This window comes from Candida tropicalis, assembly GCF_000006335.3.
Source record: "Candida tropicalis MYA-3404 genomic scaffold supercont3.3, whole genome shotgun sequence".
Lineage (NCBI taxonomy): Eukaryota > Fungi > Ascomycota > Pichiomycetes > Serinales > Debaryomycetaceae > Candida > Candida tropicalis.
Genome location: NW_003020055.1, coordinates 2,121,776 through 2,137,481, shown reverse-complemented (window position 1 = coordinate 2,137,481; position 15,706 = coordinate 2,121,776). Strand labels below are relative to the sequence as shown.

The 15,706-nt window shown below is 34.3% G+C and overlaps 7 protein-coding genes across 7 annotated transcripts; 2 read left to right on the top strand and 5 right to left on the bottom strand. All coding sequences in view use genetic code 12, as the record gives it.

Annotated features, from left to right (window-relative positions):
• Positions 1-270: 270 nt before the first annotated feature.
• Positions 271-498, top strand: DPM2 (Dpm2p; the record flags this gene model as incomplete). The annotated part of the gene is made up of 1 exon (XM_002548655.1): positions 271-498. One exon carries the CDS (start codon positions 271-273, stop codon positions 496-498), a length of 228 nt encoding a protein of 75 aa, XP_002548701.1.
• Positions 499-711: 213 nt separating this feature from the next.
• On the bottom strand, positions 712-2,172 carry CTRG_02997 (uncharacterized protein; the record flags this gene model as incomplete). The annotated part of the gene is made up of 1 exon (XM_002548654.1): positions 712-2,172. The coding sequence occupies one exon, from the start codon at positions 2,170-2,172 to the stop codon at positions 712-714; it is 1,461 nt and encodes a 486-aa protein (XP_002548700.1).
• Positions 2,173-2,690: 518 nt separating this feature from the next.
• Positions 2,691-4,562, bottom strand: CTRG_02996 (iron transport multicopper oxidase FET3 precursor; the record flags this gene model as incomplete). The annotated part of the gene is made up of 1 exon (XM_002548653.1): positions 2,691-4,562. The coding sequence occupies one exon, from the start codon at positions 4,560-4,562 to the stop codon at positions 2,691-2,693; it is 1,872 nt and encodes a 623-aa protein (XP_002548699.1).
• Positions 4,563-5,881: 1,319 nt separating this feature from the next.
• On the bottom strand, positions 5,882-7,738 carry CTRG_02995 (multicopper oxidase; the record flags this gene model as incomplete). Its single annotated transcript, XM_002548652.1, has 1 exon — positions 5,882-7,738. The coding sequence occupies one exon, from the start codon at positions 7,736-7,738 to the stop codon at positions 5,882-5,884; it is 1,857 nt and encodes a 618-aa protein (XP_002548698.1).
• A 2,974-nt stretch (positions 7,739-10,712) lies between these two features.
• Positions 10,713-12,044, top strand: CTRG_02994 (carboxylic ester hydrolase; the record flags this gene model as incomplete). The annotated part of the gene is made up of 1 exon (XM_002548651.1): positions 10,713-12,044. One exon carries the CDS (start codon positions 10,713-10,715, stop codon positions 12,042-12,044), a length of 1,332 nt encoding a protein of 443 aa, XP_002548697.1.
• Positions 12,045-12,120: 76 nt separating this feature from the next.
• Positions 12,121-13,395, bottom strand: CTRG_02993 (NEDD8-activating protein; the record flags this gene model as incomplete). Its single annotated transcript, XM_002548650.1, has 1 exon — positions 12,121-13,395. The coding sequence occupies one exon, from the start codon at positions 13,393-13,395 to the stop codon at positions 12,121-12,123; it is 1,275 nt and encodes a 424-aa protein (XP_002548696.1).
• Positions 13,396-13,862: 467 nt separating this feature from the next.
• RAD52 (recombinase) lies at positions 13,863-15,662 on the bottom strand (the record flags this gene model as incomplete). Its single annotated transcript, XM_002548649.1, has 1 exon — positions 13,863-15,662. The coding sequence occupies one exon, from the start codon at positions 15,660-15,662 to the stop codon at positions 13,863-13,865; it is 1,800 nt and encodes a 599-aa protein (XP_002548695.1).
• Positions 15,663-15,706: the final 44 nt, after the last annotated feature.

Below are 15,706 nucleotides of genomic sequence, written 5' to 3'. Positions count from 1 at the left end.
AAATGGAGAGAGGGAGAGAGAAGAAAAAATACCACGTAGAACTAACGAAAAATTGACAAAAGAAAAAAAAAAAAATGAAAGTATAAATAATAAACACGTAGTTTGAAGTATCTCAAATTTAACAAATCAATTTTTCAACAAAACAAGGATACAACATTAGAAAATGGTATGTTGTTATATACACTTGAATGGTTTGCTAGAATGTGCTATAGATTACTAACTTTTATTATTATTACTATTTAGAGTTGTGATAAACTAATTGGATTAGGAATGCTTGGTGTTGCTGCTTTTGTTTTCACTTACTACACCACTTGGGTTTTTGTATTACCATTCATTGATGAAGATAATTTCTTGAACCAGTTCTTCTTACCAAGAGATTATGCCATCAAATTACCTTTATTATTGTTAGTCATTGCTGTTTTGGGAGTTGGTACTTTTGTTGGAAAAGTTTTGGTTAAGAACCAACAAAATCAAAAAAGTAAGAAAAAGTCACAATAAGTGAGTTGATTTATTCACATCATTATTTCCAATATTTGATCTTCATATTAACAACAGATTAGGACGGTTAAGAATTGATTGATTTCGAAAGACTTCTTTTTTAAAAAAAAAAAGAAAAACACAAAGTATATTCCCACCAACCTATTCAAGAATAGTTCATACATGATTTATTTCTTATTTTGTCTTTTATTTTTTCTATATTCAGGTCAGTATTTACAGTCTAACTATATAACTGCCAGATTTTGTAATATATTTAACCCCTTTGTATGGTTTAACAGTATCGCCTAATCCTTTTGCACTGATAATCTTTAGACTATCTACCTTCAATCCACTAGGAACTGGACCCCTATGACTGTAAATTAGTCTTATATAGCTTGGTTTGAGGTAACCATTTGTGCTCGTTTTAATATCTGCGTCACCTGTGTCATCACCACCATGATCATCACTTTCGTCTGAATTCTTTGAAATAATTGATCCGTAAAATACTGGTGATACCCCAGATTTTACCTGTCTTAAATTCCATTCTGCCTTACCATTACCCCTAGCTGAAAAATCACCATGTGTGACTCTGTTTAATTTAACTTGTCCCTGTTCTTGTTCACATACGATTTCCACGGTGATAAAATCGATTTTGTTGATCTGTTGTGATAAGTGCAATCTGATTTCAAACTCTGAAGAATTTTCACGACATATAAACTCTGTGTCAATACTAGTCGCTGTGATCGTATGTAATTTCTGTCTATTTGCACCAACTTTGTTCAAATCAACTTGGTATTTCATTAATGTTGATCTTCCATCGGGTGGGATAAATGACAAAACACCTCTTCTCTCTTTCCAGGTATCTCTATTAATACATCTATGCATATTGGGTAATTCAATATTGGATCCAACGGAATTCAATGAAAGTTCTAATAATGGAACACCAGTCAAACGACTTAAAAAGCTAATCTCGCCATCAATGTGCCCACTGATCATATGATTGTCCACGTTGTGCTGTTTGCTGGATGAATAGAAGGCTGAGTCAAATGTATGTTCCAATTTCAGTTTCCTAACAACTGGTTTGAGAATGACATTGACAGTTTCAATAACATCAACATACATTTCATTATTAGTGTGCCTAACATTATTTCTTCTCCAAGGGATATCATTCGAAGTATCATTTGCCTTGATGAGATCCAAAGTTGTTGGGCCTCTTCCGGTCGCTTTGGATGCCGCAGTCGTTGCTCCACTAAGTATCTTGGAAAGAAATGACTTGTAACTAACCAAATCTCTTAATTTATTAAAATCAGTAACATGAGGTACCCCATCATCCAACATTTGATATAACAACAAAGTCAATGTATCATTGTTTGCTTCAATTTTAGTGCTGTTCAACTCACCAAAATAATCCCCCATTGCGTCAATCAACCTTTGAATAAATGTCTGAGGAAATAAAACATTGGATGCATCATCTTCACATAACAAATAGAATGATAAAGAAGATTCATGATGTCTATACAAGTAGTATTGTGAGTTCAAGCTTATTTTATTAGAGCTGCTCAGTGATGAAGTTGTTGTTGTGGTTGATGCAATAATCTTAGGGACTAGGGACTTAAATTTAGGTGCTGACAATGTTTCAGAAAACTCATAAACTAAAGTGTTCGCCGAATCGGTGATATATAATGCTTCAATCATGATTCAATTGTAGTTACTACTGACTTGATATTGTCGTTGGACTTCAAATTCAACACAGAAAAAAAAAAAATTCTCTGGTACATTTTCTCGCGTCGATACATTTCGTGGTTCAATTACGGTAGAGAAGTCAAGTTCATACCTTATAACAATATCGACCACTTTGATTAATTATCTATGAAAGTCTACAATTATAACTTGCACGGGATATTATATATGTATTAAAGATACAAGAATATTTAGAATAGAAAAATCAAGCGTAATAGAACGACGTTAGGTAAAGGAAAATTAAGGGGGTTTAAAAGGGCAAAGAGTTAAAACATGAGGATGAAAACAATATGAATGGAATCTGATTAAATAAAGTAGAATGGTTCATCTGGTAGTACAGCATAAATCATTTACAAAACAATCTCTTATTTGGCTTGGTTCAATAAAGGATAATTATAGCAAACCAATGTATCCTTTACGCACACACACATATATTATTCAAAAAGCCATCTTTAAGATCATTTGTAGTCTTCTTAATGCTGTTTTATACCACTTGAGTTTCCATCCTGTGAAGATGTACCTTCATTAACCTCTTCAACTTCACCAGTTTCGTCATCATCGTCAAGATCAACATCCAAATCTCTGGCAACTCTTTGTTCAACGTTCTTGATATCAGTCATACCATAGTAAGAAATAGCAGCCAAACCCAAGAGTGCTGCAATACATGAGAAGACCAAAGCCACAATACCTTTGGCAGTAAAACCAGTTGGCAATCTTTTGTGTTGAAGATTTTGTCCAGTCAAATCTAAGAAGTTTTCTGAATTTGCAGCAGCATTGCCTTTCCATGGAACACCAACTTTCTCACAAATTTCTTTATGATTATCAGTAAGTTGTTGAGAGGAATTGTTCTGGATACCTTCAGGATCTTCAATCAAAACAATAGCCAAACCTTGATCTAAATGCCATTCAATATGACAGTGGAAGTACCATACACCAGGATTATCAGCTTTGAATCTAATAACGAAATAGGATTGTGGATTAACATAAACGGTATCCCTCATCATTGGATATTCCGGCCATTCGGCATGATCTGAAGCATTAAAAGCTACTGGATCTTGATCATCATCTCTTGAAGCTCCTCTTTCAATTAATTGGAACACGTGACCGTGTAAGTGGAATGGGTGATGACCGGTATCTAAATTATTCAAGACAATATCCACAGTTTCTCCACCTTGTAAAACAAAGGAGTTAGTGTTGGTACCATAAATCAACTCGTTGGAACTTTCGTTACCAGATGATAAAACTGTTAATAAAGGAGGAACTTTTGGAGTAGTAAAACTAATATTGTTGAAAAAGGCATAATTAATACCATCACCTAAGTTATCCATTTGAACGTCAACGGTGATGGTATAGTCAGCATCGTCAAATAATGTAGTGTTGCTTAATGGTCTTAAGTAGAAATCATCCAAATAGTCATCGATTGAATCAACAAAGTATTCATCAGGCATATCTGCATCTTCATTGTACACAATATAATTTGTACCATTCAATTGCAAATCCCCAGGAACAACATCCAACATAGTATCATCTACTTTATTCATGAAAGCATAGTTTTTATCCGTAGAATTCTTGGTGGTAATTAAAACACCATATCTTTGGGCAATAGTAATATAAAGCATATTGGTAGTATTAGGTTGAACATAAACACCATCAACTTCAACAACAGTAAATTCATGATCCTCCATCCAAAGATATTGAGTTACAAATCTTCCAACATTGGCAATTCTCAAAAGATAAGTTTTATTTGGTTCAACTTTCCAAGTAACATTTCTTGATTCGTTAAACAAAAAGTTTTGTGGAATTGGTTCAGCACCGGTTGGGTTAAATCTACTCATAAAACCAGGCATCAATTCATCACTAGTTTCATGGTAGTGTTCAGATAATGATAAAACAACTTCTTCATCATAGTCGTATGGGAAATCGTCATCTTCAATAATGAAAACACCTCTCATACCATCACCGTATTGACCAGAGGTATGGGAGTGGTACCAATAAGTACCAACTTGGTCATCTATTGTGAAATTATACAAGAAAGTTTCACCCGGTGGAATAGGACATTGAGTAATCATTTCTGGACCATCCATTTGATTGGTACCATGCTGAAATAAACCATGGAAATGTAAAGTGGTGTTTCTATCGTCAAATCCGTTAATCAAGTACAATTGAATTCTGTCACCTTTTTTAACTCTTAAAGTTGGTAATGGCCAAGTACCATTCCATCCAATCATTTTCCTCTCGTAAGTCCCATCAGGGTTTGCATCAACCCAACCAGTTTGATACCACCAAGTGTGGGTTTCAGCTGCAACGAAAGATATCAAACACACTAATGGTAATAGTAACTTCATTTTTTTATACCCTTCTTAGTTTGTTAGTATAAGTGATACTAGTGATAATTTTGCACCAAAGATTTTTAAGATTCGGTTGCCAAGAAAAAAAAAATTGACGTAAATTTGTAATCAGCAAGGAATGCTAAAATAATTTGGGAGCCTGGGCCTTAAATCAATAGTAAAGTCCCTGTAGAAACACCAACTAGGATAACGATGGAACTAAAAGAAATCAAACAAAAAGAGAAGAATAAAAAGGAATTGGAAATCCTTTGGGTTTTTATACCGTAGTTTAGATCTATCAGATAACAACAAGGAGAATCCGACATTAATTTAAAAATAAAAAAAAAAAAATTTTATTAATAAAAGATAAAATAAAAAATGAAATAATATATGAAACTATCGAGCCTTATAGTACAAAATGTCTTTTCATTACTTACGATATATAAAGTTAACCAATGACTTACCATTATTAAATCGTTCTGACAAAAAAAAAGAAAAGCAAATAAAACGAAACATCATACAGACACTGAATACGTAATTGTTACTTCAATTTTACTCCTCTTGGGCTACATTACCAATGGTTATTACCTAGTAAAACGAAAATAAAATAATAAAAAAAAAATAATAAACTGCTAACAACTATTCTTAATTTCTAAGCCTACCGTGGCTTAAATTTCCAAGGGTCGTGCGGAGGAGAAAAATGCAAATACAAGCAAGTTTGGTGGCTTTGAGAATAAACTTCATGCAAATTCATACATTTTTTGAAAAGTTGGTGATGGTGGTTTAATAGATCACAGGGAAAACAATAAAACGATATGTCTTTGTTTTGAATTATCGGATGTGATATGCTGCAATCATGTTTTTGGTGTCTCTTTTATTTATTTATTTTTTTTGCAACCATTTCTTAATCAACTACAATTCGAACAAACATATTAGAACGGGTGAAAAATTATATATTAAGTAGAAAAAGAGTAACACAAGTAAATAATAATTCCGGGAAACGAAAATAAAGGGGATTAGGGGGGTTTCTAAGGGTGTTTCTTTCTAATAGTAATGAATGAAAAAAATAAGATAACAAAACTCTTTCAATCATCAAGTTAAGTCATTAAACAATGGTAGTAATAAAAAATAATAATAAAGAACATCATCAAAACAAATTAATAAAACATAAAGCATGGGGATCCACAAAATTATGAGGTAAAAAAAAAAGGTTGGTTCAAAAAGGAAATACAGTGAATTTCTTTAAACATATAATCCTTTACGCACACACACTATTCTTCAAAAACCTTCTTCTTCTTCCACATTATAAGTAGAATTCAAAACATTTGTTGTTCAATTTAATGTTGTTTTGAGTTTGAGCCAGAAGAACCTTCTTCACTCAATTGCTCAACATCGTCATCATCAAGATCAACATCCAAATCTCTGGCAACTCTTTGTTCAACGTTCTTGATATCAGTCATACCATAGTAAGAAATAGCAACCAAACCCAAGACACCAGCAATACAGGAGAAGACCAAAGCCACAATACCTTTAGCAGTGAAACCAGTTGGCAATCTCTTGTGTTGAACGTTTTCGCCTTTCAAGTCCAAGTAGTTTTCAGTGTTACCAGCAGCATTACCTTCCCATGGAACACCAACTTTTTCACAAATTTCCTTGTGGTTGTCAGTGATTTGTTGAGATTCTTGTTTTTGGATTCCTTCAGGATCTTCAATCAAAACGATAGCCAAACCTTGGTCCAAATGCCATTCAATATGACAATGGAAGAACCAAACACCTGGGTTATCAGCTTTGAATCTCAAGACAGCATAAGATTGAGGGTTGATGTAGATAGTATCTCTAAGCATTGGATATTCTGGCCATTCAGCGTGATCAGAGGAGTTGTAAGCAACTGGATCTTCATCATCGTCAACACCTTCGTGTCTTTCAATCAATTGGAAAACGTGACCATGCAAATGGAATGGATGCTTACCGGTATCCAAGTTGTTCATAACAATATCAATAACTTCACCACCTTGTAAAACAAAGGAGTTAGTGTTGGTACCATAGACTAATTCGTTGGATGCATCATCGCCGGAAGAAAGAACAGACATCAAAGTTGGGACCTTTGGATGAGCATAAGTAATGTTGTTGAAGAAAGCATAGTTGACACCGTTTCCTAAGTTATCCATTTGAACTTCAAGAGTGATGGTGTAATCAGCATCGTCCAATAATTTTTCTTTGCTCAATGGTTTCAACCAGAAGTCATCAAAAAAGTCATCAATAGAGTCCAACAAATATGGTTCTGGCAAGTCAGCATCTTCATTATAAACAATGTAGTTGGTACCGTTTAATTCCAAATCACCTGGGATAACATCCAACATATCAATATCAACTCTGTTCATGAAAGCATAGTTCTTGTCAGTTTCATTCTTGGTAGTGATCAAAACAGAGTATCTTTGAGCAACAGTGATATAAAGCAAATCAGTGGTGTTTTGTTCAACATAGACACCATCAACTTCAACAATGGTGAAATCGTGATCTTCCATCCAAATATATTGGGAAACAAATCTACCAATGTTAACAATTCTGACAAGATAGGTCTTGTTTGGTTCAACCTTCCAGGTGTTGTTTCTAGTTTCGTTGAATAACATGTTACTTGGAATTGGTTCAGCACCAGTTGGGTTGAATCTACTCAAGAATTTAGGAGTTAACTCATCGGAGAAATCATGGTAGTGTTCAGCTAAAGTCAAAACAACTTCTTCATCGTAGTCGTATGGGAAATCGTCATCTTCAATAATGAAAACACCTCTCATACCATCACCGTATTGACCAGAAGTATGGGAGTGGTACCAGTAAGAACCAACTTGGTCACCGACAGTAAAGTTGTACAAGAAAGTTTCACCAGGTGGAATAGGACATTGGGTAACCATTTCTGGACCATCCATTTGATTGGTACCATTTTGGAACATACCGTGGAAATGCAAGGAAGTGTTTCTGTCATCAAAACCGTTGTTCAAGTATAATTGAACTCTGTCACCTTTTTTAACTCTTAAAGTTGGTAATGGCCATGTATCATTGAAACCAATCATTGGTCTTTCAAAAACACCATCTGGGTTAGCATTAACCCATCCAGTTTGGAACCACCATGTGTGAGTTTCTGCTGAGATTACAGATATTAAAGAACAAATTAACAAAAAAAGTGAGGCACTTCTCATACTTTATTTTTTTATTTATAATTCAATCTAGCTGAGAAATTATAGAAGTTGAAATCGTGCAAATTAAAACTTTGATGTTATAATGCAGAACTTGACTAGAAAGAAACCCAACTTTTCAAAAAAGGAAAATTGAAATTAGCTCAACAAGAGAATCGTCTTGACTTTTATATGCCTACATAATTCCAATTTTTTTTTTTTTTTTTTGTTTTGGTTACTTTTTGGGGGGATGGGCAGAAATGCAGAACGTACTGATTAAATTGATTAAACCTGGTATTAAACCAAGAGAAGACAAAACGAAAAATAACAGTAACAAAAAAAGGGCGAAATTGAAGTATTTGGGTTTTTTCTTGGCACTGTCTGAATATGAAAGTAGGGATATTTAAAAAGTCTGAGCGAACGAAATTTTGATCTTGGGAACAGCATTGGTTCATGAAAAAGAAACTGGTACTATTTAGACTGCATAGGTAGATGTGCATAAATTGGAGGTGTATTCCCTCTAGTTTAGAGGAAAATTCCATTTTTAAGCCTATACGTAAGGCAAGAACCAAAAATAATGGCTTATTGTGGTTGAGTTTAACTATCCAATCAACGACTGCAAAAATTGTTCCCAGCCCATCTCATGCAGACACTTTTCTTCCTAAGGCTAACCCCGATGTACAATTAAATTGCCAACAATCAACCAATGAGCAACAATATAGTTTGTTATTACAAAAATTAAAATCGCAATAGTACAATTGAAAAATGAATGAAAGATACACTAAGTCCATATCTAAATTTTGAAGTATCTTCTCGTGATTTTTTATGCCCTTAATTTTTCTTGTTGGGGGTTTTTTTTTACTATACTTCTTGGCTACAGATTTTAAGGAGTAACTGGAACTCATCAAAATATCAATCACATGACATATGGTTACGTGTTATTCAGTTAGAGAATGAGAAAAGACAAGTCAAAAAAAAAAAGAATAATACGCCAATCTATTCTAAGTCTCATTGATCATCATCTTCATTTTAACTAGAAACTTAACTAACACTAAAACAATATCAGCATGGGATTTAGAGAAAAGGAAAAAAAAATTTTACTTCCTTCACTGTTTTGTTTTGTGGACGGTTTTAAACGCTTTACTTAAATTAATCAGACACTTTAAATATATTTTTTATGGCGTGTACTGGACAAATACACATATCTAAAATGCAGACATTTTTAATTACTGATCAATCAGATAAAGCGAAGTTCGCACTATTCTATGCCACATTTGATTTCTTATTCGCGGGACGACTCTACACAACCGTATCTACACGATCCTTCTGTGCTTTCTGATTGGTTAAACACCATAAAAATTTGGTTTTTTTTTTGTACATCAAGTAGGTCTTCTCCCATCATTAAATGCAGCTTACCATATTTCTTCGTTTACATATACTTTCCTACACCCTGTGTTTAATAGTGAGTACCTTGATCTATATCGCTTGACGAAGAAAAAAAATCAGTGTCCAACCCCTCTGATACCATTCCGTAAGCCCTTCTCTAATATGGCGTGATAATGCTTTAGGTTTTTAATCTTTTACGTTATATAAAAAAAGTCATCATTGAACGGCTTTACTCATTAGGATTCCCAGCTTCTTTCATTTTTGTTTTGTCTCTGTTTTCACTTACGCTCCGGTTGAGTTTGTACACTTGTTTTTACTGAATATCTCCGGGTGTTAACTATCGTTACATGATATCTTTAGTTATCTTCGGTTCCGCTGGAAATTTCTTTTCTTTTTCTCAGGCGACCTTACGATAAATGATGATGATATCATCGGTATTCCTTATAGTCTCCATGTAATGCCCAATACAAAACTAAATTAATATGGTATTCAAATCAAGGGATAGGCTACCTTGACTCTTGTTTCTTTTTTTCTTTGTCTCATTTCAATTTATTCAAATGCTAAATATTACACAGAATAATTACAATAGAGACGTTGAAAGTACACTAAAGCCGTGGATATTGAATTTCTTGGTAAGGTTCGGAGCATCGATGTTCAATGAAAAAGAACTATTGGTTAGTTGTGCAGAAAGTGTCAAATTGATCAAACAATAATAAACAATTAACCTTTTCATCTTTAAGAAAAAGAGGTTTAACTAAGTTTGATTGGGTTATACTTTTTTTTATGTAATGGGCTCATCCATGATTGGCCGAATTGAACTTCCAATTAACCTACCTTTATGTATTAACTTATACTTACGCAGAATAAGATTTCTGTAAGTGAATCATGGATTTTCTATCTATTTCCTGCTCATTAGTCTAGGGGATATATTTGAATGCGAACCATTAATTTAATTTATTTCTCCACGAATTTCAACTAAATTTTACCTAAAACAAAATTTGGTAAAAATCTATACGTCAAGTTATTTGCTGTATCCATTCTATAATAACGATACTTGTAACTTTTTTTTTTTTTTAATTTAAATACTTTTCTTTAACAAACTGTTAATGGGCCTAGAGTTATGATTCTTTTCTTTTTGGATTTGGGTTTGCTGACCAATGGGATGTTGAGATTTTTCGTGCACTTCAGAACAGTTTTTTTTTTTCAATTTAGTTTAGTTGCCAATTTCTTCCACGTGATATGCACACACAAAACCAAATGCAGTACCCCAACAAACGGGTCCGAAAATTTTTTTTTTCTCTAAAAGCAATGAAAACTTACAGCAACTCTTAATTGTATGTTCCTATTATTTATTTTTAATCCTTTGGGACATCACTATTAAATCATTAAACAACTATCGTCGGGAACCGTTGACATACATATTGTTGTTTGATTTTAATTAAATGTGTTTTCAGCTACATTAGAAGACTTTCGGGTTTGCTCTTTTAAAAGTACAGTTACGTTTCATTTTTTTATTTACTTTATTTGCTTTGACAACTCACGTTTCTCGAACTTACAATAGTCATTTAAAGTTTTCATCTCAAAGAAATTGCACACACATTGAAATAGGACCATGTTCACATCAAGGAGACTCATATCTACAACTTCAACAAATCTAGACTCATTCACTCTTTCTAAAATTAATAACTTGTTTACCTCGTTAACAAGGAAAACATCGACTGCAAATGATAAAAAGCAATCTTTAACAACTACGTCTGCAAGTCCAGATATGGCTACAGCCACATCGAAGAGTATTCCTCGAAAGGTAACCATATCTACTTATAAGAGATCCACCCATCCAACATCTGTGCCTTTGTCTAAATTATTCAGTAACAGTTTTCCATTGTCAGTGAAGGAATCCTTGGAGGATTACAAGTTGCGCCATCAACCTTTGAAATTCCAACATGATTTGCTTTCATTATTGCCGTTCTATCCCAAACCAGATTCTCTAGGTAGGTCATCTAAGGTATTGAAGGTTATTATTGACAATAAGAATCACTACATTAACGAATTTGTGATTTATCCACCAGGAAAATCGGTGGAAGATGAATCAGATTGTTTTCATTTAATAATGGTTCATGGGTATGGTGCTGGATTAGGGTTTTATCTTAAAAATTTTGATAAGATCTCAATGGGCTCTGCAAGATGGATCATTCATTCTATCGACTTGTTTGGTTACGGGTGTAGTTCACGTCCGAAATTCACTCCTAATAATTTAGAACAAGTAGAAGATTGGTTTCATAATTCGTTTAATACATGGATGGAAAAGAGAAACATTCCACGTGATAAGACAATCGTCATGGCACATTCTATGGGAGCTTATCTTATGGCAACATATGGAATCACAAGAGATTCTAAATTTTGCAACAAGTTACTAATGGTATCCCCTGGTGCTGTAATTAAACACAGGAAAAAAGTCAAAGTTCCCGAATATTTTAAGAAACTATGGGAAAGAAATATATCCCCATTTTCAATTGTTAGAAAAGCAGGTCCATTAGGTTCCAAAGTTGTTAGTGGATGGTCATCACGAAGATTTGCCAAGTTAACCTCAAAAGAAAGCAAATTGTTACATAAATATTCTTATGGAATTTTTCAAGGTAGTGGATCGGGTGAATACATGTTGAATTTTTTGTTGGCTCCTGGAGCAGATGCCAGACATCCTTTAATTGAACGAGGGATCCATAAATTAGAATGTGATTTGTCCTGGTGGTATGGGAAAGAAGATTGGATGGACAAAAAAGGTGGCGAATTATGTTCGGATATTATTAATAATACATCTGGAGTTGCTTACAAAAGTGACGTAAAAATCATTGAGGACAGCGGACATCATATCTATTTAGATAACATCGATAAATTCAATTCAATGGTTACTGAAGAAATGAAAAAACTTGAAAACCAATTTTAGTTTCATAGACAACAAAAGAAAAAAAAAGATAACTATTCTATAACATATAAATATACAATAACTATTCCAAGTCTATTCATGCAAATTCAGGATCTTGTTCATCACCTGTGAAATGAACAATTAATCTCAATGAAATCGGCAACTGTGGATCAGTAACAACAATTTCATCTCCTTCGTTTATCAAATCTTTCAATTTTTTCAGTAAATTATCACTTGTCATTTTCTCCAATTCTGGAGGACTGGTCAAATAAAGATACTTTTGAGCAGTTGTGAGTGAAGGATTTGACATCTGAACATCTTGTTTTGCACTTATTTCTTCAATGAATTGCTGTAGGGTCCACCAATTCTGGCATGTGACACCCTTTGCCAAGTTTCCACATACTGGACAATTGGATTTTTTGGAATATTCATAAGTATAAGTATGAATTGAATCATCTCCTGTGTACATCATATAATTGTTCAAGATTGGATTAGAATTGGTAACCAATTTAAAAGCTTCATTACAACAACTAGCAGCAATAATAGCATTAGTTGATGCAATGGCAGGAATGATATTCTTAACAACCCCTAAAGTTAGACTTTTAGTAACACCCTCAATATTAAATTCATTTGCTCTTCTTAATGCAGTTTGATACATCCATTCGACTTGTTCTGGATCATCAGCATCAAATTTCTTTCCTGGGAATTCTCTAGCCCACGCCATTTGACTTGCCCACTCTATACAATGTTCTGGTAATCTTGGGGTATTGGCAATAGTACATACGGGATATGTCACTTTAGGAGACAATAAATCCAACGAACATTCAAAACACAGTGTCAATGTAGGGATGATTACTCTTGATTGGCCTCTAAATCCTTCAGTTCCTCCATCAATCAATGGAATCAAAGTATTATCATCGACTAAACTAACTAAAGTAGCATTTATCCAACGTCTAGCTTCAACTGAGTCCAACCCACTAATGATTACTTGAAATTGACGATAGTATTCAATTGGTTTATCCTGAATCTTTCCAAAATAAGGATTGATTTTCAAATCTGGATCATCACTTCTTTCAAGAATAAAATTTGTGGCTATTTCTGCTTTACTTTTACCAATATCATTCTGACGAAATAAAAATTGTCTATTTAAATTAGATAAATCAATAGTATCCATGTCAATAATATCAATATTCTTAAATCCTGTCAATGCAAGATTTTTCAATATTTCACAACCTAATCCCCCAGCTCCAATAACCAAGATTTTACTTGTTTTTAAAGATTCTAGAGAATCTTGATAATTGTATTCATCAGGAACTTCATTGAATGGTCCAATAGTAGATAATAGTGGTAATATGGAAGAATTGTCTCTCATTAGAATGAATATATTCTTTAATGCTAATGATCTTTTTGAATAGTGGAACTTAAGGAACGTCTGTCCAACATTTTCTATTATACATTTTATTTTTTTCTTTTTACTCTCGTTCTTCAATTCTTAATTTTTTTATTGCTTTAAATTGCCTTTACTTTTTTGCACTGTTGTGATCTTATATTTGTGCTACAGTCGACCTGTTCTTACCCACCCCTTGACACGCGCGTGAGAAGAAAAACCCTCGAAACTTCGCCCCTCGTCTGAAGTTCACCCATTTCGTTACATGATCTTCAATGATCAACAGCAAGCAAAATAAAAAAAAAGGATGCAAAAACTCGCTGACGGGATTGTTAAATGAAAATTCTTACACGAAACTCAAGATAAACCAACAACGAATACTTTAACAAATAACACATAAATTATAAATATCTAAATCTCGGAAGTAAGAAAAAAAAAAAACTATATAGATTCTATCTGTTGGCAGATTGAGCTTCAGGTTGTCGGTTGGAATTGGAAGCAATACTAGCAGGTGGAGGGTAAATCACATTGGAAGATTGTTGTTGATGCAACGGCTGAGGGCTACCTTCCAATTGAGGACGCCTATTCTGTCGTGGTTGTAGAGGCATTCCAATTCTTTTTCCCATATTCAGATGAAGTGGATTGTGCAATGGTTTACTTACCATATGGTTATTGACATTAACCGCTAATGGGGAAGGACTATCACTCCTCTTTGTTTTTACCGATTTTGTAGGATCAACAGTTCGTCTTATATTTGGGGAAATAAATGTAGGATCAAATTTAGGAATTTCATTTGGATCAGTTGTTGCCTCTTGTAATAGTCTTGCTGACCCGGCGGCCACAAAGGCCGTTAATGCATTTTCAGGCATTTCTTCTTCAACAGATCCATTGGTAGTATGTTGACCACCATTGGTGTTTGTTTGATCAGCTTGTGGTACACCACGTTGAACCGGGGGAGACAGATGATGCCCAAGTTGAGAACCACCATCTGGAATATCATCACTAAATAAAAATGAATCATCCAATTCATCCGCTTCTTTACTGGTCGGAACATAATCAACGTGTTTATTTGGCAGTTTAGGAGTGACGAAAGCTGATGAATTTGCATTTAACAGAGGAGCTGGATTAGTTTGATTCACAACAGAACGCGTTTGTTGAAGGTTCGGTGGCACCATACGTTGTTGAAGTTGCTGGTTGGTACTTGGTGGTTGCTTATTAATCTGCACTGGTTGATTTGTTGGTTGTATATGTGGCTGTGGTCTTTGTTGTTGCTGCATGTTGTCATTTGAAAGATTCTGAGGGTTGGGATGGGTTGACTGTACTGATATAGTTGAACTACCGGTTGATTGCCTTGCAGAATTTTGTTGTTGTTGCAAATTAGCAGATTGTACACCAACGCGTTGCTGCAAGTTTGATTGTACTTGTGGTTGCGCGTTAGCTGCACTGTTATTTGTTCCCATTTCTTGTTCTTGAGTAACTTGTTGTTTACTTGCGGCCTCAGCTTGTAACAACCTAATCCTTTCATTTCTTCTCCTTTCCTGTTCAATTTTATGTGGACCAACATATATATCCTCCGTGTCATATGTAGTGACTTCTGGTTTCATTGAATCTAACTTCTTAATGAACGACTTATCATATAAGCAATTACCCATTAAATTTCCAAAACATCTTAAGCATCTTTTGATCCCATCCGTTAATGCTTCTTTTTTACATTTCTCAAATGCCATGGCTTTGCTGGAACAATTGTCCACATATCCATACCCTATATCTTCGTGAAATGTACCATCGCGTAAAGTAACTCTAACAACCATTGATAAACCCAACAGAAACCTCCCTTGCTTACCATGGGTATCCAAATAGTCAATTTGACACGAGACTATCTCCGAATTCCAACCATTGAATCCAAATATCTCATTCGCCAAATTCAATGCTCGCCAGCCTTCGATATACGAAACTTGTTGACCCCCACTACCAGCACGTTTACTTACATACACTTTAGGTAAATATTGGTTTAGTTTAGTTCGAATCTCTCGATGTTCTTCTTCAGTAAAAGGTATTGTATCAAACATTCTATTGTGGGGACTGACATGTTGAAGCAATCTATTACCTGATGAATGTCCAGGAGATTGACGCGGAGGGGGAAGTTGTTGCTGTTTTGGATCTTGGCGAGATCCATTAGGAGGTTTAGCCTGATCCTGATCCTTAGCTTGAGCTTGAGCCTGAGGTTGTTGTTGTTGTTGTTGATTCAGCATTACAGCGTTGTCTATAAAATGTAAATATTGATTTAAAGACGTGT